General features: G+C 45.1%; 1 protein-coding gene across 1 annotated transcript in view; it reads right to left on the bottom strand.

Moving 5' to 3' along the window:
- Positions 1 to 22,684, bottom strand: part of LOC149334161 (medium-chain acyl-CoA ligase ACSF2, mitochondrial-like) — a 50,612-nt gene that overhangs the window by 4,782 nt on the left and 23,146 nt on the right. Inside the window, exons 10-15 of the mRNA XM_089556207.1 lie at positions 22,036 to 22,127; positions 19,554 to 19,627; positions 16,301 to 16,408; positions 13,312 to 13,463; positions 11,821 to 11,962; positions 2,156 to 2,266 (exon numbers count right to left, since the gene is read on the bottom strand). Of these exons, the coding sequence (XP_089412333.1) occupies positions 2,156 to 2,266; positions 11,821 to 11,962; positions 13,312 to 13,463; positions 16,301 to 16,408; positions 19,554 to 19,627; positions 22,036 to 22,127 (679 nt within the window). The remainder of the gene's footprint in view (positions 1 to 2,155; positions 2,267 to 11,820; positions 11,963 to 13,311; positions 13,464 to 16,300; positions 16,409 to 19,553; positions 19,628 to 22,035; positions 22,128 to 22,684) is intronic.

The raw sequence follows: 22,684 nt of genomic DNA, 5'->3' as shown, positions 1-22,684 counted from the left end.
TTTTTAAAGTCCTTGACGTCTCCCTTCGTATAAATTAAGCTAATGATAGTGTTGTTCCAATCTTCTGGCACGTTTTTTCTTTCTCTTTCATTCCCTCCATTAAACTTCCCTTAAGGAGCCTTTCGGGTGTCCATCGAGATATGTGAGACAGTTACTCTGCCATTCCCGTTCCTAAAGAAAAACAATTTTTGTCCATCGCTGCACGGGTTTCCTCCTTGCTTCTGGGTCTTCGGCGGACAGCGCTACCATGATACATGTTGCTCGGAGTGTAAGATGCTTTAGAGTTACTGTGTAAGTACCTAGAGTTCCCGGTTTGTTTTCCCTGAGCCGCTCGCACCTGTGTTGTCTAAGCGCGATTGCATGGTTGAATTCTATGCACTGCGAAGCAACCAACTCGTTTGCCTAGTTTAGCACTAGACCATTGCTGACAGTCCATCCGTATACTTTCTGTTCTCGTGGTTTGCAGCATTTTGTTTTGTCCGAATGCACATGTTCATTTCAAACGATGTTTTCTTAGCAGTAACACGCAATTTTATCATAAGTGTTCGCCGGTTGTTACAGAGAAAATATTAGTGATATGTGGCATTTACAAGAGATGGTGCCACCCAGCTACCCCATGGCTAATATTCACTCCGTAACTTAATGAGGTCATGAATGGCAGTTTACCAATATCCCTGAAGAGCAAAGTACACAGCAGCTGTACCCTGCCGATACTCACCTACGGGGCAGAAACTTGGAGACTAACAAAGAGGGTTCAGCTTAACTTAAGGACAACGCAGCGAGCTATGGAAAGAAAAATGGTAAGCGTCGGGTGGAGTGGGTGATAGAACAAACGCGGGTTAATAATAACCTAGTCGAAATCAAGAGGAAGAAGTGGGATTGGGAAGGGCAAGTAATGTGAAGGCAAGAGAACCGCTCGTCCTTAAGGGTAACGGGGTGGATTTCAAGAGAAGGCAAGCGTAGCAGGGGGCGGCAGAAAGTTAGTTGGGCGGATGAGATTAAGAAATTTGCGGGAATACGGTGGCCTCAACTTGGGAAGGACAGGGTTAAACGGAGAGACATGGAAGAGGCCTTTGCCCTGCAGTAGGCGTAGTCAGGCTGATGATGATGATGATGAACTTAATGAGATAGACCTTGATACAGCCGACGCATTAGCAAGCTGTGTCATTCAATGCAACGATAATCGCCTAGAATAAAGGAAGTTCGTCAGCCATAATAAAGAGGGTTAAGCCTGCACTTACTCTAACGTGTGCTAACTTCAAAGAGGCCATTACCAATATCTTTTAAACACTGAAAATGCCCTTCTGAAACGTGTATTTGTGACTATTTTAGATCTGAGGAAGATGTATCTCGGAATGCTTTTATATCTGCATGCATGAATTTTAAACATATGTGTGTACGTAAGATGCTCTGTAACCATTTCTTGTACAATTTGCTTTTGCCCTTCCTGCTTGGACCAAAAAGGTCTGCAGTATCATGCAAATAAAAATAAATAACCACTGCGGTAACTGCACCACGCCCGCGTCCTGTATACAAGAGTTGTGTTCTCTCATAATTTGGATGCTTGAGGGAGCGATATGGCGGACCTGCGCACAACTCTTAGATACTGTACTAGCTAAACTATACAATAGATAGTAGTGATACTCTATGCGCCCGCACGCCCGCTTAAGTCTACGGCGAGAGACGACGCTCAAGCCACGAACTGGCCTTAAGAGCTGCGCTCTAAAACACAGAGAACAATCATTCTTAATAGCACCATTTACGGTTTGTGATATCACTCTCCTCACTAATCGTGCTAAGCGCTGGACTAGAAGCGGCCAAGGTAGAAGTCCGTCGGTGTTGAGAGTGTCTTTCATTCCCGCTTCTGGGTTCTAATCTGTGGAGTGGGTGTAGTGGGTGTTCAGCTAAAAGTGTGACGCAGACATTATTCGAAAACTTGCAAGAAACGCCGCGAACCCCTAATATTACTGTGTATGATTTAGCATTACCGGAGATTGCGCTGGTCTACAGGAAAACAAATCCTTTAATATGCAGTGTAGGCTGCGATGTTGCACTTGAGTCCCACTAAACTTTTAAGAAATCATCGCTGACATCCCACGCATGCATAGCTTTTACCGAAAAAGCTCGTCCAAAAGTATGCGGTGATATGCCATACCTTTCCCTCGCAATGCTGTCTCAGCTCCTCGTCTGTGACACTTAGTCCATCCTTGAGCACGACCCAAGCACACAGCTCCTCGCCCATCCGATCGTCGGGAACCCCGATAACCTTTATGGAAGAAAGAAAAACAATGAATGTTATCAACCATGTCAGCTGTTAACTAAAAATGCAGAAATGCTTCGGATGTCTTAAAGTAAGCAATAAATTGCCAGTGGCTTAGCTGTGGTTAAGCCTGGACATACAAGCGAAAAGGTTCAGTTAAGCTTGGTTTGACGTCATGGCTGCCGCAGTTCGCGCACAATGCACTGGGAGAACCACGATAACGGTGGAGGCGTTGGGCCGTCCACACACTGCCTGTACGGAGGCGGAGGAGGAGACGCGCGTGTAGTGAATACGGTGCTGTCTTAGAAGGTTGGTTTAGAGACATGTACTGCGGTGTCCATTCCTTTCGGGTGTACACAAAGATATGAGAGACAGGCATTTCCTTTCCTTAAAACCAATTTTCATTCTTTTTTTCCTCGCACGATAACAGATTGGAACAACTTACCTCTGCCTCTTCTAACCAGCATTGATTCAATTGAAACCTTGAATTGCTCTTGAATATTTTTCTTGTCTGCTTTTTGGTTGCCCAAACTGATCGTGTTTTTGCCTTGCTACAAGTTTGACATTTCATTTTTGCATATTTCATTCATTGACTTACTTCTGTTTGTTTATGTTTGACTGTCCCAAATGAGGAGCTCGGTTTGCATTTCTTTTAGTCCTTGTTTTGCTCATGTTCTATTGCCCAAAGAACAAGTGTTTTGAAATTATTATTTGCTGTCTTCGTTCTGTACACTTATGTCATTTGTATGCCCCTCCTGCTTGGACCGTAAAGGCCTGCAGTATTGAATAAATAAATAACTAAATAAATAACTAAATAAATAAATAAATAAATAAATAAATAAATAAATAAATAAATAAATAAAATTTTCCTTAAGGCCCTTATGGCGCGGTTCGGGTTTCCACCGAGATATGAGAGAGACAGGCGTCTCCTTTTCTTAAAACCAATTTTCTTTTCATTTTCCTGCCCCTACAGGGCTGTTCGGATGTCCACCGAGATATGTGTTTCCTGGCGCATTGTTTGTCCTTTATTTATTTTTTATTTCTGATAATTTATTTCTTTCATTTCTTTGTTATTCTCCTTTCTGTGCTTATTTTTATTCTTTTTTTATTACGAAGTCAGCGGCCACCGACGCTACGCGTGACGTCGCACGGTTTCGCGCATGCGCAGAAGTGGCAAATCTCCCCTCCGCCTCACGCGAAGCGCAGTTTTGACGAGCCTAGTGAAGCTTTTCGCTTTAAAAGTCCTAAGGGGAATACTAGAGGCAATTGCACTGTGTGTTCAACACTGAGACCATAGTAGTTAAAGTCGTGTGGTTTAGCTGTTTGCTGCGCTAATAAAGTGTATACTTTAGAGCACCATGCTTCAGAGCATGATGAAAATTTACCTATAGTGTAAAGCTCGAGGCTACGCACAGAAGGGGTGTAGAAAACAGCCCATTAGTGTGTCAACACCTCGCCGCGATTACCAGCAGAGTTCAGCGGAAAGGAAACAAAGGAAGGAATGCGGCACGGGACGACTGAGACATCTGGCGGTCAAGGGCGCGGCTAACGCAACGGGGGGCTTCCACGAAGGGAGACGGGAAGGGGGCGGTCCCGCGATTCGGCTGCAGGGACGCGCCATATGTAAGCTACCCCATAGGAGCCGCCGTGCCGCCTGGCAAAGGCCGTTGTACGATCGCTTTTGAGCGGATCCGCCAGGCAGGCGGACTGGCGGACCGAACGACCAGACAATAGGCATTCGCCCCGTTCGGCAGGCGAAAGGAAAGTTGGTGAACTTCAACTTTGGGGCGGACGAGCGAACCGCCCGGCGACCGAATTGCAGCGATTGGCTGTTTTTTACGTGACGTAGGCATCCGCTCCTGCCGGGCAAGATGGCCGTCCGTCGACTGAACTGGGGAGCGAGGCATAGGTCGTGGCTGTAGTGGTGGCACCTATGCCGCGAGGCATACTATATTGGCCACATGTTGATATTACGAGTGTTCTGAGCGACTGCGAACTTCTCCGCGTGCAGCAGCGGCGAGCAGCGACAGTTTCCCGAGTTGAAATCGACGCTGATGTAGTTGACAGAGCGCCTCTTCAAACCGACGCAAGACCTACGCGTTGGCGGTGTCACGAAGTGTTTATATGGAGCTGTTTGTGGTTGCTGCAAGCGTTCCTAATTCCTGCAAGGATCATCACGCTCAGCGGCGAACAACAGCTGCTCACGGTGAACTTTTGTGCGTGCATGAGCTGCGTAGCACAGTGACTAGTGTCCGCGTAGTGAAAGTGATTGCGATCGAAGCGAGTGTTTTTACGTCAAGGCAGTGAAATGTGCGCCTTCGAGAGCTCACTACGCACGCCGTGCTTTCCGAATGCTGAAATGAACGTGGCGTTGTGCAGCTAGTCGCATTCGTTTCGATGGTTGCAGTGATCGCGACCGAAGCGTGCACATGACGTTGTTGCTGGCTACGCATTCGTTACCATTTTGTTCGCGATTCGTGTTGGCACTGTGCTTGAGAATTGCCGTGTGTGCGACGTGACGCGACGCGAGCTTGGCTGCACGGCAGTAGGACTGTTTTGCGGCGACAACAGCGATGTCGCCATCCTTCTGCGCTTTGGTGCTCCATTCAGTACGTTTTGTGATGATGGGTGCTCGGTTTACGACTCGCCGGAGAAACTGTGTAACCTGTGTGAAAACATCGGTGCAGTGCAAATGTATCTTCGGGAGCGTCATTTATTTTTATTTCCTGCCGGCTGTGCGCACATTTGCCTGCAATAAACATATCGGCGTGATGAATGGGTGACTGAACGCTTCCGCTAGCCATTTCGGTTTAGGTTGTAACAACATGGTATTTTGCGATTACAAACAAGAATCATTGCCGCTTTTGAATCACAACTGATTGACAGTGTACAAATCTCTAATATGTGCCAACTCATAAGTCTGTTTTTCATGAGCATTTCAATTGATGTAGTGCAGAAAAAAAATAAAAAGTGTGGCAGGAGCTTATGCAATCAAAACTGACCACAGAGCAAGTTGAGCATAACGAGTCTTGATGAAAAAGAAGAAAAAATATTGAGAAAACCTTTGCCATTGCTTTTTTTCTCTTTTTGCTTAGCAGTGTTAAGTCAATATTGACAAATGCTTGGCAGTATTCAGTTTAAGTGGGATGTTGGTTTCCACTGCAATCAGAAAAATACAGTGGTCTTGAAGCACCTCATAGGCAATGACAGTGTCTGTTGTTGATTTTGCTCATGGTCCTTTTCGATACGGGGATCAGTGGTACGAAACTGGATGTGTTCGCAATGCTATTGTTGCAGAGCTGCTCGCGAAATCGGCCTTATTGGTGTTAAGCGGTTGTTCAGCGGCGCTTCCTGGGTCAGCCGCAGCACTTTGTTTAACAAGCCATTCTCGAAGCTTTGAGAAGATCTCGTCAATGCACTTGCATATGTCTGTCTGCTACCACCTTCATTTGCCTGTGACTGCTTGCTACAGACATGACTACTTGCAGACTGCAAAATAAGCCCTGTGGAGCTGGTAAAGCTACGCTAGGAACAAAGACGATGGTAACAACATCACTGCACAGGGTAGCAATTCTTGCTCTGTTGTCGTCCCTTAGCACAGTTTCGACATGCCAACTTGCCACCGGTGCACCCCACAGTACGCTATGATCAAGTTCTGTGAAATTTACAGAAAGCAACAACGGGAGAGGAAGCAGGTTGTATAGGCATATCTAGTGCATACTGTACAGATAGCTTCCTGCCTTATTATAGCCTGGCCCCTCTGTTTTTAATCCTTCATCACCCAGCACCTATGGCCCTATTTGTGTTATTGGCATGTGCTGCAAATCAAACACATTTCATACTCTTGACCCTGCTAGATTGTTTTGGCCCATTAAGTTGTTTGATTCAAATCGGCAAGCTTTTAGAAGACATTTCTGCAATAGCCAACTTTTTCTTGTTCTTCACGACATGCACCTTGACTGCAACATCCCCCTATGATGCTTTTGTTCTTTGCTTTGAAAAAGCATGCGATTCCCCTATTTATGTGAGGCTGGTTTTCTTGTGCTTTAACTTGCATCCAATAGCTCTAAACTGGATCCAAGCTTAAACAGCCAGTCTTCGGCAGATTTCCCTTGCCAATTCTTATGTATCTTGCCTTTTCCTGCAATCTCGGACGTCCGCCAAGACACTCCTTTGGGCCTCAGCTTTTCATTACTTGCATTATTACCGTCTCTTCAGTGTTTTGTCATATGCCTTCACTGACAGCCATATGGGGTGTGCCATATTGCAATCAATACCAGCATTTCAGTTGTTCAAAACAACAATTAGCATGCCCTGGATTGTCCTGTTTGCTAATGTTACTAAGAATGCAGTAATATTGTTTTTTATTGTCAGCATTACATTTTGACAACTTATAAGGACTTCCGATAAAGGTATATTCACTGTATATTGGTTCAAATACCTAATAATCCTCATACACCCACCCACAACCTAGGATATATACACCATGACGTGTTGTTAGTATCACCGTCTTCCAAGTTACTTGCATTCAATTCCCCTGTGTGTCATCAACTTGGGTATTCTAATGGAACATGGCACAAATCTAATTTAACTAGAATCCTTGAATTAGTTCAGTCCTGAGCCGCTTGTTTTATTTTCTCCGGCCATTTTTGAAGGTGCAGTGTGACAGCACTAAAAGTGCATATTTGAATGTCTTCATCGTATGCAGGTTTTTTTTGCTCCTTACCAACACGTCCCCAACTAAGCAGTCCCAACTTGTAGTCTCTTGTGCACTAGGTGCACTAACACTCTTGTGCCTCATTTAGCTCATATGCCACTGAATTTCAAGATTCGTTTTTGTTCGTGCCACAGAAGGCTGTAACGGTCTTGCATCCCACAAGGCTGTGTATCTTACTGTCCTTCGAAGTGGTTACTACAGAAATCATGCTACAAATTACGAACTCACTGAGCTCCTACCTGGCACACCATTTTAAAACTCGCTACTAAACTAACGTCATTTAGGACCACTGAGGTGTGATAAATATGAAAACAAATAGATCTGATATAGTGCTCAGTCACTCGGTCACCTCGGCAAACCAGTACAATGCTCTCTTATGCATAACGTGTTCATTGAGAACTTTGTTCATAATTTATTTCAAACTATATCGGGGCAGATTTACACAATAGTAGCATTTGGGCTAACTTTGCACAAGCTAGCTCTAGCTACCTACATTCGCTCACTGCAAAGCTAAACATGCATTAGTGCATCCACCTGTTGTTGACCAGGCTTCTCTTTGTGCTTGTCTGTTCTGCTCAACTGAGCAACACACTGACTTCATGATGTGGCCCAGCGAGAATTCTACATGTGTATGCTTATGCATTTAACTTGTGTATAGTCACATGTACTAAGGATAGTATTAACTGGGCAATTGGTTGAGCTTAAAAGCTCTCATCATCAGATTGCAACAAAGAGAGAGCAATAAAAGACAAAAGTCATCACTGCCTTTCTGTTTTTCTTCGTCATCCTTCGGCCTGACTTCAATTTGGTTTTTTTCCAACTTCCTTATGACTACTGATGGCTCAGTTAATTCGTTTCCTTGCAACCCAGACTGGCAGTGGAATAAGGATATTTTGCTAAGAAATTGGTAATTAGTAACTAGTACGACATTATTCTATATATAACAAATGCTGCGGATATCGATTAACAAATACAGATTCTCTCTTTTGCTTGCTGCTTTGGGAATCAGAGTTGCCCTTAAAATTTCTCACATTATTTTTTACTGATCAGAAAGGACGTACCTTCAAGATTGCTGTAGAGCTTTACTGGAGAACTTAAGCATCTATGGCCCACACATACTTCAATGGCTTATTTCAATTCATTCTGTCCTGAGACATCATAGCTCTTATTTCTGAAAATTAACTTTTTCGCATTCTGCTTCATATGATTGTGTTTGTTTGAGGTAACTGCAAAATATGAAGCAGTTCCCGTTCCCTTGACTATACAAAGCATTCTATCCTAGTCTCCGCCAATATTTGCTATGTAAACTTTCCAAATCGGTTCTTGCATTTCCTTAACCTCTAGGCCAGTGTACTTACTCCCTTATCTAATTATGTATGGATGAATGAGGATGGCACATGTATACTTTTCTGAAATACGGAGCAACCACTTTGTTTTAAATTCATGGGACAGTTAAGAATGCTTTGTGGTCATACGCACAATACGCCACCTTGTTTCTGTGCATGTCAACATTGATTGGCTCTCAACAGAACTTTCGACACTTGTTTACTATGCTGCATACTGGTTTGCACAATGTTCACTGCAATGTCACCTCAGGAAACACTGGTAAAAGGAAGCGGCCTGCCCACTGTCACTGCAGAACAAAAGCGTGCACTTTAGTACAGTGATGCGCACCATATCCGCTGTGAAGACACTGAGTGGTATTTCTATTTCGATTTTAGTAATGGTGTGAAAAACATGACGAAAAAAAATCAGAAAAGAAATCAGTATTATTGCGTCGTCATTTTTCTGTGATATTGTAAACACCTGCAGTTAACACTGATCTTCCATATTAGTAAAGGTTGGGAACATTGTAATTTCCTCATGTATAGATGCATTCATATCTGATGGTAACATGCTAAAATATGCTGATTTTTTCATGCATGCATAATACACACATACACATACACCTTTTCTTTAATGAGAGACAGTGGCGTGTTTGATGTCATTTGACCACACATACTATGATGTGGATAGAGTTGAAGTGCGGCGGGAGTGAACAGGGACACAAGAAGAATGATATACAGGTGATGCTGGATTTCCCACAGCTGAAGAACCAAGCTGGACAAAAATGATCTGGTTTGGTTTGGTTTGGTTTGGTTAATGGGGTTTAACGTCCCAAAGTGACTAAGGCTATGAGAGACGCCGTAGTGGAGGGCTCCGGAAATTTCGACCACCTGGGGTTCTTTAACGTGCTATGACAGAGCATTGTTAAAGGTTGCGAACAAGCAGTCCACATCAGCAGCAGCAGATGCCCTCTCTACAGATGCAACAACCAATCTTGTCAAGGTCACCTTGACGTCAGAAGCAGTAGCATGGACTAAGCCTCGGTACTATTCCCTTTTATCTAAGAGCACACAGAGGCATCTGCTCTACGTCACCTCTTGTGTAGGACAGTCCAGCTTACACTGTTCGTGATATCGCTTTGGACAGTTGGCAGTATCAGTGAGGTGTTTGTTGCGGGTTGTCTCTTTTTGTTTCATGTTAACTATGCGTATCTATTCCTACAACAAATATTTTTGTTTGCATTGAATTGGCATCTAAGCTCAGCCAACAACCAATGTTCAGTTTTGGTTTTTGGCTGTCAGAACATGTTATCACCGAACACTATAGTCAGATTCAATTTAAGTCTGCAGTGAAGCTCTGCCATCTGGACCGCCGCACAGAATTCTTCCGCGCCAAAAAAAGTAGTCCGCTGTTAAAACTTTTATTGTATACTACCATAAGAAGCTTATTACAAGAAAAAATGATAAGCTCTAGAATTCTGATACCTGGATAGATTAATAAAGTCAAACATCGAACAACTATTTTTTTTACTGTTATTGGTTAGTGGAGTAATACAGGATGCCTCGGGCCATGACCGAGTGCTAACAACTGCTGTTTCTTTTAAGTTTTATCCTACTATACATGAGGTACGCGGTATGTGAACCAGAATCATAAAATTTCAGTCACAGCAATTTCTTCTTGTTCAGATGTTTGATGTGTGTTCCACAAGGTCACCATCCTCAAATCTAGCAAACCATTGTCATGAAATGCACCATTATATTTTTACTTGCAGTTATGTTGTAGGTAGGCAGCCAACGTCTGTGTTAAAGTACTCCACTCAGGATGTCGGTTTGCTTCTGCAAACAATGGAAACTCACTAAAAGCATGTGTTTGATTGCACAGACGGTTACCAGTTGAAAATAATAACAGTCATATTCACCCGACATCACTGCTATCATTCAGCAGCACAGAGAACCCTACGCAACGTCGTATAGGCTTGCGCCTACGCTTACGCTGCTGCTGAATGACTGCGTCGGCAGCGACGAACTGCGCGACTAATGGCCAGTTCACCCTGTTTGTGTTGCCCATGTAAGCAGTCAAAACCTCTACAGCCGAGCTACTCATCTGGTAGCTGACGAGAGCCGCGTACAAGAGCAAGAACTTCAAAAACCACGCCATGGCTATGCCGAAGTTCAGCCTAAGTGCCGGTCGCCGAGGAGCAAAAAAAGACCACGTTTTCGCGCCGTCTAGGTTGCCAACAGGAGCATGCTATTGGACAGGCGGCAATCCCGGGCGCGCCAATCGGAACGCTTTAAACCATCCGCCTCGTCCGCCAGCTCCAAAATGATCGTACAACACCCATTCCGCCCCACGCCCGAGCGAAGGCCGAAAGCGAGCGGTTCGCTCGCTGGCGGATCCGCCCAAAAACGATCGTACAACGGCCTTAAGAACAACTGATGAACGGCCGGACGAGGCGCCCGACTGTCGGAGTGATATCTGTGAAGCGTCGTGCGGCATGGTCGCGTGCGGCATGGTCGCGGGGGCCGGGAACAAAAGTGCTTAATGGGGTCCTGGTGGATGCTCCCGCAGCGGGAAAAGGGACACCGCGACACTTCGAGCGGCCGAGGGGTCTCGAAGACGTAAACAAGTCGTAAATTTAAGGATGTCACGGACAACCGTGGGGCGGAATGCCAGCAGCTTAGCGGCAGCTGAGAGCCCGTGGGTTGCCAATACTTGGAAACGATGACCGCACGTGCTTGCAGAAACAGGCGATGCCGTGGGAACGACTCGGCGCACTTGTATTTGTTTTCGCTTGATTTCAGAAGGGGAGAGAGTTTGGTCAACACTGCAGAAGTTGAGGGCGGGGCATGTAATCCCGTGTACCAATCGGGTTGTGCTCGCTTCCGGGAATGTGGTTTGATTTTAGTAACTCTTGATGCTCCTTTTTCAGTATATGTTTTAGGGAGAGGGTTACAGACATTCGCAAAGCTAGAGAGAGCGAGCTACAAGTACGGTAGCCAATGGTGTAAAGAGTTAGCCGCGATTGGTTAGTGCTGGTTTTGCCGGGATTGGTCAGTGTTGATTGCGGGCCACGCCTCCCAGTGTTTAAAACCCGGGCACTGTAGCCCCAAAGGTCGTTCTTGGCTAGGGTTTAAGCTAATACCAAGTCTCGGCTAAGTATGCCGAGCTAGCCAGTTCCATGTTTTGTTTCATGCCACCTTGCTGTAAAAATTGTATGTATATAAACTTCAGTTAACCTCTTGTCTTTTGATCAAATGTCGTTGTTTAAAGTCTCTCAACACCGTCTTTAACACGGGACCCACCTTCCGGGCAATTGCACCAGTCTCCTCAAGAAGAACGAACCAGCCACATCATCGGCAGCAACATAAAAAGAGTTTTCACTTATAGCTACACAGATTTATAGAGAGCTTGAGATTGTTTCCCAGATAGCTCAAATATTTTCATTCCTTCACTGCCAATGCGTTGAAAGTTAAGCTTGTAGAAATAACTTATTTTAACTGTCCATTCATTCACTCACCAAACTCTCGCGAATGGCGGGATGAGTGTTGAGGACTTCTTCTATTTCGACCGGGAAGATATTTTCTCCACCACGGATTACCATGTCTTTGATTCGGCTCACAATGGTGACGTAGCCGTCTTCATCCATCACGCCCACGTCACTGTAAAAAAGGAAGTCTTTAAAGGTACCGAAGGCTTTATATCACTAATGAATTCATTTCATATATAATGTCACTGGGCTGATTCTGGGAGCCATAAGCGATGCTGGTGGTTGGCAACCTGCATATGGTCCGTATTTTAGCCTCATTGCCGATCGGAAATTCCTGGCGTAAGCCCAAGTCAATATCTGCTTTCACATCTTGCTTCCGATAACGTGTACAAGACGGCACGTAAAAGAAGACCTTCCAGGATGTTTTATACGTGCGCTGAAGGGGGGAAATTTTAAAAATCTTACTTCACTTGTTTCACTCAATCTCGTCATGATTGCTATTGTACGTCGAGTGTTTACCGTCAGTACTATCAAATAAAACCTGCTTCAGTTATTGTCACGGGGCTCTAAAGCTTTGTACTTGCTTCATGCCAGCTTTTCATTAACATCCAAGCATCATCATCGTCATCAGCCTCACTGCACCCACTGCAGGGCAAAGGCATCTCGCATTTCTACGGGGCAGAAACCCTGTCCTTTGTCAGTTGCGGCCACCGTATCCCCGCGAACTTGTTAATCTCATCCGCCGAGCTAACTTTCTGCCGCCCCCTACTATGTTCACCTTCTCTTCGAATCCACTCCGTTGCACTTAAGGACCAGCGGTTACGTTGCCATCGCATTACATGCCCTGCCGAAACCCATTTCTTCCTCTTGATTTCAACTAAGATGTCATTAACCCGCGTTTGTTCCCTCACCCACTCCGCCCACTTCCGATCTCTTAACCTTACACCTATCATTTTTCTTTCCACAGTTCGCTGCGTTGTCCTTAACTTAAGCTCAACCCTCTTTGTTAGCCTCCACGTTTCTGCCCCATAGGTGAGTACCGGTAAGATACAGCTGTTGTATACTTTTCTCTTGAGGCATATTGGTAAACTGCCATTCATGATCTCGCAAGATCATACATACTATACATACATACATATACACACGATACATACTCGCAAGATCTGACAGAACCTGCCATATGCGCTCCATCCCATTCTTATTCTTCTAGTTGCTTCCCTGTCATGATTCGGAGCAGCGGCCACTACCTGCCCTAAGTAGACATATTCTCTTTATGCTTCCAGCACCTCGCTACTGATTGCGAACTGCTGTTCTCTTGCTAGGCTGTTGAACATTACTTTGGTTTTCTGCATGTTAATTTTTAGCCCCACCGTTCTGCTCTGCTTGTCTAACTCATTGATGATGCTTTGCAGTTGATGTCCGGAGGGGCTTAGCAGGGCAAAGTCATCAGCAACCTCCAAGCATCATGCTCTTAATTACTTTGCTATCGTTTCGACACCAGCTATTCTTGCGCTTCCGTACCCTGTCTTGTACCATCCGGCGTCCGTGATGCATTCTCGAGTCCTCTGCTCGTCGTTGTAGTAGCCGAGAAAGATGTGGTGTCCGCGGGCCCACAATTCCCCCGGCGTGTTCACTGGCTGTTCTCGGCCAGTGTCCGGGTCCGCGATTTTCACCTGCACCGAACATCGTCATCTACAGTGAGAGGAATGAATAGACAAAACTATTGCGCCAAAAAATAATGCACCACTAGGGAATTTAATAGAGCGACAGTCACTGGCCACGGTACCGCATTCCCAAGGCCACCTACGCGTTAACGCTAATTATGATTGGACAGCGTAATCAGCCGCTCGTTTAACACTGAGTTTCAAGAACCCATCCCGAGCACTACCTTTCAGAATTCTGCAAGTATTCGTAGCTGGACGGAATATGGCTTTCAGAGGGCTGGAAACTTACGTTTCGTGTGTCCCTGATTCTGCCTGATGCTACGAGGCATGTCACAAGCTTTAAGCCGTTACATGCAAGCTCTTTCAAGTGTATATTAGAAACGCCGTGGAGGCTTTGGCGCTTCGTAGCTGGCAAAAGGGACCATATGTTATTTACGCAGTGGCTACAGCCTTCAAGAGGCACTACGATGCTGATTCATGCAGAATAGGCAGGCAGTAATTGCAAAAGGTAGAAGCCTTAACTGATGGCAGGGTTCTTTGTTAGCGTACGTTGTGTTGGAGAAGACAGAAATAAAGTGCCAACAAATTAAACGCGACCAACGCGCATTCACATCCGAGCAGCAGAAATAAAGTGTCCTATGGCGTCATCCGAACGTTACCCTTAACCAATCGATGTGTGCCTCAATTCAAATTGTTACATAATAAATTACATTTTTGTATTCAAATAAACGATATATTTAAGCAACCGCCAACTCCATTCGAAGAAAATCTGCATTTTATTATTCTAGCATAATTATTCTCAATCTTATTTTTATATAGATTTATATTTAAGTGAAAATAAACAGCTGAAATATTCTTTAGCGTTTGAATAATCCAAGTGCTTAGTCAATTACTGTATTATTTTAGGAGAAAATTTATTGCAATAGCTTTGACCGACAGTTTCAAAGGCTAGTGTCAGGTGGAAAGCAAAAAATTACAAACCACAATATGCGCAACTGAGCAAGTTGAAAAGGGTTAAAGCAGCTATTTTAAGTACCATTTTTTCAGAATTCAAACCCTTTTCTCTATATTATGCTGTATCACAAAAGGGAAAGGTAGTCCAAAATAGGAAATATTTTTCAGTGGATTTACTGTAAAGACATTCTTACTGCAATTCGAGCCTTATATACATGACTTTTAATTGTCAAGCAACTGTTAACTATCGTCCGATAGTGTAATGAACAGAGTGATGGGATTGGCTGAATCATCCGATGCGCAGCAAAATTTTGCTTTTGAAGATTGCACCGCGCTCGCACTGAGTAGTTAAGGCTGCCATTGAAAATTAATGGCCTTCACTTCTTACAGGATATAATACTAGCGTCCCGTAGGGGACCTGCTAATATAGTGATTGTTAGGCTGTAGTCTGAAGATATGCTAAAAACTGCGTTCATAGACTTCTCCCCGTTGAAAATAAGCTTGTCCAGATTTACAGGGTATGATGAACTCAAACAGTAGTGCGCGGCTTCATCAGTTTATTTTACGGAAATCAGATATCTAGGCACTGCAAGGCGTGATGTTAAACATCATATTTAACCAAGGCAAATTCAAAACAAATTTCTATGCCGTTGGTAAAATACGCGGGAGACGAGGGGGGTTCAGTGTAAGGCACACAAAGTCGACGCACAGCGCACACCTGAGGCTGCGTAATTGGGTGTGTAAGGCGCCTTTACTGAACACTCCCCTTTCATGTCCTGAAACCTAAACCTAAATTACTGTTACCTGTTCTCGCTATCTTCCTACTGGCCTTTAGGTGGTGCCAAAGATGTGTCAAAAATGACTGGTACCTGCTTTTCCAGCGTTCTTTCTGGTTGTGGTGGTTAAGTGGTGCCAAAGGTGTGTCAGACAAAATCATTAGTTTCGCTAGCTCTGGCTTCAAGTGGTAAAATGGTTAAGCATTCCAGTTAAGATTGTTCAACTACACGGCTGAAAAATTTCCCTACCCCCGAATCAATGTAGTGGAAGCACTCTGAATACGTAAGTATCTCCTAAATCAAAAAGTGATGCTTGGATTAACTCCCCGCATAGAGTGAGGGCCATCTTGCGATAGTGACGGGCACAGTTAAGTACAGCTGCGGTCATGAACTGGGGCTGTTCATGCTTTCGACGCGTACGCCTGAAAAGGAAGGCAAACGACGGGCGGTTCACCCTTTACGCCCAGAGAAAAATCTTAGACAAGCTTGAGAGTTTCGGCAGTTGACTATAAATATTGTGCTCCTGTTTATCTTATATAGTATTTGCCAAACGCGCGGAGACACAGACCCTGCATGGTGTTGTCGAGGTTGTGCCACTCTTTTTGCCAACGATTAAAGTGGAAGGGAAAAAAATTGAAGCGGACACTTAAGCTCTGTCTTAACAGTATGACGCGATAGCGTAATGAGTTAGACCCCATATATGCAGAAGGTCATTCTATACTTAAAAATCATAGATCCCTGGGAGTCCTCATACCCCTCCAAGCGCGGTGGTGCAGCTGTTAAGTGATGCTCCACTGCCCTGCGATGGCAGGTTCTGCCACCGGCGGGCCTTGTGCCCCCCAGGTTGCTCTTCCCGAGCGACCAATCATTTATTTAACTGCTAGCTGCTAAGATCGGCCCTTTGCTCAATATCCTGTGACGCCGCAAGGTCACATGACTTCGGTGGCCCTTTTGTATCCTAGAGTGCTCTCTGTGGACAACCTGCCAGAGCTATGCTTGTCATTTTTCGCTCACACCGCCGACACCGACAACGCCGACACCAGATTTTATGGAGATCGGGGCCTTAAACGCTATCGCGTGAAAACAGAACAGCATCATATCAGCCACATGCTTCACCTCCAGGTGGGGCATCGGCCGTCCCACGGTGTGTAGCTGTTTGAGCTCCGGATCATCTTCGCTCACAAGCGTGGTTGCTGCGGTCAGCTCCGTGGTTCCGTAGCCAACCTGCAGCAATGCGAGATACATAAGTGCTGCTGGCAAGCTGCAAATATGGGAGAATGAGCTGGAGTTTTTTATTTCAGAGCAGGAGTCTCTAAAAAGGTTGTGATTTCGCAGACTTGGTCATGCAAGACGGTGCAGATATGAACACTGCAGTTGAAGTTCAAATTGATTTATTTGCCCAACACTGAGAGGGAACAGCGAGAGAAAAAAGGTCTAATGAGCTTGACAAGCTCTCGAGCCCCCCCCCCCCAAAAAAAAAAACAAAAAACACCCAGTGCAGTAAGCATGAATGCATGAAACCCATGCAGTAAGCAATGCATGAAACCCATGCAGTAAGCAAGAATTCGAAAACAATGTATATATTAGGGTGGCCTAAGTGAGCTGGAGATAAAAGATGAAAAAAGGGGCGGCAATAATGGTGTGAAAACATCAGCAAAGCGCTAGTTCCGCACATCAGTGTTACTTTTCTTTGCTTAGACGCTGCCCATATGGTGATTTTGATGAAACTGGGATGCTCAGTGGGCGGTGGTGGTTGGAGGAAGGAACTGTTTGTGTGTGTGTGCGTATTTTGGCTTAAATCGAGCGCTGATCAGGGTTGCCAGATGGCTCTGACCTCAGGTAGCCAAATTGGCCTCCGTAGTAGCCCAAACGTAGCCAAAAGCGAAATTTTTGCGTAGCCCAAAAGTAGCCAAAAATATTTGTTTTTGTGACGACATTTCTTAAGCATATTGAATTAATTTTAAAGAGGAATATTTACATATTAGATTTCTTTCCCGCATATGATGTCTGAGGGGGTGCGCACGGCGTGTTCTTTGCGTTGTTACGTTTTGTACCCGTCATGCGCGCTAACCAGTGCGGCTAACCAGGTGCGCTAAACAGGTCCTAAAGATGGGGTCGCAGTTCCACTTTGCAGGCGCGGCAGTAGGCCATATCACCTGAGGCGGGTGACAACAGCCAGTCTGCACAAGGAAAAGAACGGCGGCGCTATATAACGCAATCGCAGCTCTAGTTTAGGAATATTTCACCTTTTAAATGTTCGCGCGCAGATTAGACACATCGACAGTGAAAATACCTTACTGTATACTTACGCAGCCTCACATTTCAATTTTATGCTTTAAGGCAATGCAATTTTATGCTTTAACTTTCACGTAGTGTCCACTCATCGAAAGGCCATGATCCTTGACCGCCTGAAACACGTAGGTTTTCTCGAACACAGCGTTTACAAATTGTTATTTTGTAGGAGACACGCTCAATTTCTTTAACCTGGTATAGCCTGCATTTTGATTCCAGCATGCCTTTTATTTCTGTCACTGTATAATTGTAACAGAGCACATTATAACGAATTTAACTTTTTTTTTCACGCATAAAAAAGATGTAGCCCAAAAGTAGCCACATAGCCAAAACGAAATCTCTGACGCCAACTCGGACAAAAAGTAGCCCAATTTGGCTATTAATAGCCCAATCTGGCAACCCTGGCGCTGATTTCTCTTGCAGATAGCCAATTATAGGCCACCGGGTCAAACGCGGCCCTCAAGCACATTTTCAGGTCAAGTTGAGACCACCATAATTTCTTCCGGAAAGCCGCTCTGTAAGAAAGTTCAAAAAACGTCCCTCTTCCAAGATTACAGTGCACAGGACGGCGCTGCAGGGTTTGAAAATTAAACTGAAGCTTCGAATTACTCCACGCCTGACATAACACCTGCAATATGCCGCCGAAAATACCTTAATATCTGTTATCACATGGAACCAATACGATGTCCTGTATATGCATACAATATGATGAGATCTGGAACATGAACGTCGTCAACCCGTGGTATTTGAAAAACGCCATCGAAAACTATGTGCAGTCGTTCGAACGGTCTATATTTATTCTCTCCAGTCTGCATAGTGTTCCAGACTTTGAAGACGACGAAGAGGTACTGGCGCGGGCGGACCGCTAGAGGTAGGTGTTGGTCTCCCGCGTGCTTTTGATTTGCTTTATTATGTACAGGTGAATAGTAGCCACTGCCTCCGGGTTCTTGTCCGACCCCCCCCCCCCCCCCCCCGTGGGTATGTGCCATCTTTTCAAAAGCTAACAACAACAAATCGTGTCTGTCATGTCGTTCTCTCTTCATCGTCTTGCCGTCAAGAAAGATGTAGCTTCGGTGTACTGCGTCTGCCATGGTCGTCGGCCTGGTGTTCCTGGTCCGCACCGCCTATCTGCGCACCAGGCCGCCTGACCAGAACCGACCTCGTCGTTCACCCCAGCCTCCTCCACGAGACACGATGAACTGATCCTACCGACCAGACCCTACGCGACCCTACTGTTCCTAGACACGTGCGCACACAGCTCCCCTGCCCATGCCATTTGGTGCGGCCATGGACCTCAGCCGTCGGCTCGAGGTGCCCTGTATCCCGGAAGTTTTGTGGACCAGTGCTTATCCGATCATCTCCTCATTTGTTTCATCGTGACGGCAAGACCTATATCTTCCTCTCTTCCGTGTCCATCCCTCCATCGACACGTAATACGTTTCATCGTCACTGCCATTCTATTTTGAGCGATCGGGACGATCACTCGGTGGCCCTAGTGTCACGGACTAGAAGAAAAAGTGGGCAGTGGTGCGGCATGGAACGCTCGTGCTCAGCACATCTCCACTAAATCGTGCCGTAGCCATCCGTCATGTCGTTCTCTCTTCATCGGCTTGCAGTCACGTAACAATACGGCTACCAAGAGACTCAATTTCTACGGATTTCCTTTCACGTTTCTTCGGACTTGTGCAAGCTTTATCTACAGCCGTTGGCACTGCTACAGCAAAGTTTCATGTAAGCAATTCATGTGTGCTGTCTTAATTGCTCGTGGTGTTCCAGTGCACCTGGATTTGATGAAACGTATATGATTACATCTCCCAAAGACTTGCACCTTTTTTCCCCTCGTGACGCAACGTTCTGTTTGCTGTTTCAGGACAATTTTTTTTTGTATCATGACGGACGCCTGAGATGCTGCTGCTTGTCATATAGTGTAGTAAAGGAAAAGCCGCATTGATCTAACCTCTGCTCCTTTAAACCCAAGGAGCATTGGTTCAAGCTGCTAGTGAATAAAATAGTACGAAAGTTTATCCGAAATTTTTCGTTCCGTCTTTACATAGAACGAATACCTCATCGCACTCACCATAACTGGAATGTTGAGCTTTTCCTTGATCAGCTTCCGGACAGAAGGCGTAACAACGTTGCCCCCGGACTCGGCTGCGAAGGTTGTTTTTTTTTTTTGGTCGTTTTTGTGAACTTCCCACGACGGTTTCACGCACTTCAAGTCGTGCACACTGGTGTCAACCGCAGAAATAAAGCAAACTGAAAGACATTGTTTAGGGCTTGGCGCTGTTTTTGCTCTTTTGCTGTTCGAATTGTGTTAAGTTGACGCTCCTCGCTACAAATATATTAAGGAAAAACTCTTCTTGACTAGACACAGAATTGTTCTTGGCTCACTTTTTTGTACTTGCGGCTTTTTACGCTGTTCTCTCGATAGAACCCTTCAGTTCAACAGTTAATAACACTGAACTTTTGTGGCCGAGCGAGGCTGTGTAAGATATTTTGCTCCGGAGAATATTTTAAGCTGGACAGAAGTTTGCGCGTCGCCCGCGGTATTAAACTAAATGTTGTAAGTGTGCTATTAAGTGTAAACGTAAGGTCTAATGGAGGGCCAGTTAAACAGTGTTTTAGTCAAGCTCAGCACAACTAGTTACTTGGAGAACTAAATGCTAAAATCACTTTTTGGGGTCAGTGGGTGAAAAGCAAGTTTTTATACATGGTCTTAGAATTCCAGCCACATTACCCTCGACCTCAGATATGTTGACTCCAGATGTCTCGAAATAGTGGCCACATTGAACACATAGTTCACCTCTTGGAAATCGTTTATAAAATATATGAAAATCGCTCACTATATCGACCTATAATTTCGTAACATATCCGATAAACAGAACGGCACGCCGCGCCCCCGCAAATGGCGCTTCTCCTAACAGCGCTCTGCGATTATTTTTCGCGTGCGGAGACGGGTCCGCTTGGGAACCAGGTAAACGTGGGGTGAGCTTGAGGGTGGCCTTCATTGTTTTGTGCTCACTTTCCACACTACATCTCAGTCATGCGGCGAAGCCAACCTAATGAAAAGCCCTCGTCTGGCGCGCTTAGCTACCAATGGCGTCGTGAAAACCGATTCTACATTTGCTTTAATGAACCATTATTCTATTCATAGTGCACTGGTAAAAGGAATACTCATCTTATGACAGGTTGTGGCTAGTTCCAAAGAACCGCCCACTGAAGCTTCGATGCGAAGCAGGTTAGGCCTAACAACATGTAGCGATCGGTATGCTGCCAAGACACCGGCAGCCGGCATACCGATGCAAGAAGCGCGTCACTAGCGTTCATGCAACGTATTCTTGCTCCTGGCTTACAGGCAATTATCTAGTGCCACTTATATGTATCGAATTATAGCCATTTCGACACTTTCGCGAATCCCTACGAACTCGAAATATCCGGGCTCGAATGCATTCTGAAGTTCACGCAAAGTGATGAATGCATGTAACTGAAACATGGGCAGGAGCACCTCTTCATCGTGGATGCCCACCCCATGTTACCCACAACTCTACATACAGTACAGCCTTGATATTCAACCTCATATGAAGTGTATCATGGTTTAGAGATTTCGTGTATATGTCATGCCAACAAGGCTTATTTTAATATTCGCTGTTTGCATTCGTTTTAGCACGACTACAGGTTCACGAAAAAGTTATACCCTCTAAATTATTGATATTTCTTTGTGCGTGCTAAAGAAGTGGAGTGATGAAATCCCACACCCTACGGTCCCAGTCAGCCTATTTCTTCGATAAATTCATCTAGTTAGGTAGACGACTAAAAAAAAATCCCTAGGACTAAAGGGTTCCTTCAAAACTGCGTTAAAACACGTTCTTCTACGAATGAAGGCAAAGTTCCTTATAGCCTGAGTCGTTTTTGGCCGTTAAGTCCCATAAACCTCTAACCGAATTAAGATGCACCTGTAACAAAATAGCGTTCTTGCTCTCCTACTGAATGATGCAAATGTAGCTGATTCCATATTTTTACTCCCTTTATTAGGCCATCAGTATCAAATTCTGCTGTGCTCGATCTACAGATGAAAGAGTATCGTCTAAACGCTGCTGAAGTTAGCGAAACAAACGCTGTTGTTTGCGTTTTCTACGTCAAAAACTATATCAACCCTAAAAGGTCTTGATGCCTGCTGTAAGGGTGCAAAGCAGTGAACGGGCATTGAACAGTGCGTTGTTACAATATGAAGCTCTGTATCAATATACGGTCATTACAGAATCCACGCACTCTAATGCACTACGAATAATGCAACGATAAAGGAAGAAAGAGTATAACTTGTCAATCTTACGATATCGGTAGTTAGACTTTTGGACTAGAGCCCAACCTTTTAACTCTTCCCTTAAGAACTGGCTATCGTAAATACCAGAAAAGAGAGGCTGGGTACTTAGCCTCGCTGTCAATAAAGTTACGCTCACCAGCTGACCGTTTTGACACCCATTTCAGTTAAAAGGGATATCGTGCCCGTCATTTTCTTCTCGGTGAGTCTGTGCCCAGTCAGCTACAGGGACGTGGCTCACCTCTCTTCAGAGATGATATGTCGTAGTGCTTGAGCAGTGGGCTTCTGATGATGTCCACGTACAAGGTTGGAGATCCGCTGATGTCGGTGCATCTGCACGATGGTGTGGTGCGCAACTGAAGTTAGCGCATCAGCGAAGGTGACACTGCAACAATGGGTGAGGTGAGTTTCCAGGTTCAGCGCAGAAGCTCATGGGCAGGTCGTCTGCCACCGCTACTTTCGGTTCCAAAGTTTCCCCCCTTCTCGCTTGATTCACGGCAGTTGCTGTGTTAATTCGCTTCTTACACTATTTTTTTCCACTGCAACACCGCAGATTGTACTGCATTATCGCAAGACCAACTAGACGACTCTGTTCTGTTTGGTAGCTTGTTTTCGCATGAAGTACAACCAAAATAATGTAAACGGTCGGAGGCTTTCTATGCCTATGCAGTGCGATGTGTTGAGACGCGCTGTGCGCACGGCTGCCAGTATGGATAACCTGCTAGCCCACTGGCAGCTGCTTTTACACGCTTTGAGGCAAATACATCAATCGTTTGATAAACTGTGCAAGCTCAGCCTTCATTGCCTTCGTGGTGCTGCAAAAAAAAAACTAATATATAATGACCAACGCGTTAAACTAGTTCAATCGCGCACACAGCCGAATGCTGTGC

Source organism: Amblyomma mixtum, chromosome 8, assembly GCF_055824585.1.
Source record: "Amblyomma mixtum isolate Tamu chromosome 8, ASM5582458v1, whole genome shotgun sequence".
Taxonomy (NCBI): Eukaryota; Metazoa; Arthropoda; class Arachnida; order Ixodida; family Ixodidae; genus Amblyomma; species Amblyomma mixtum.
Note: the sequence above shows the minus strand (reverse complement) of the source record. Positions and strands in the feature narration are given on the sequence as shown.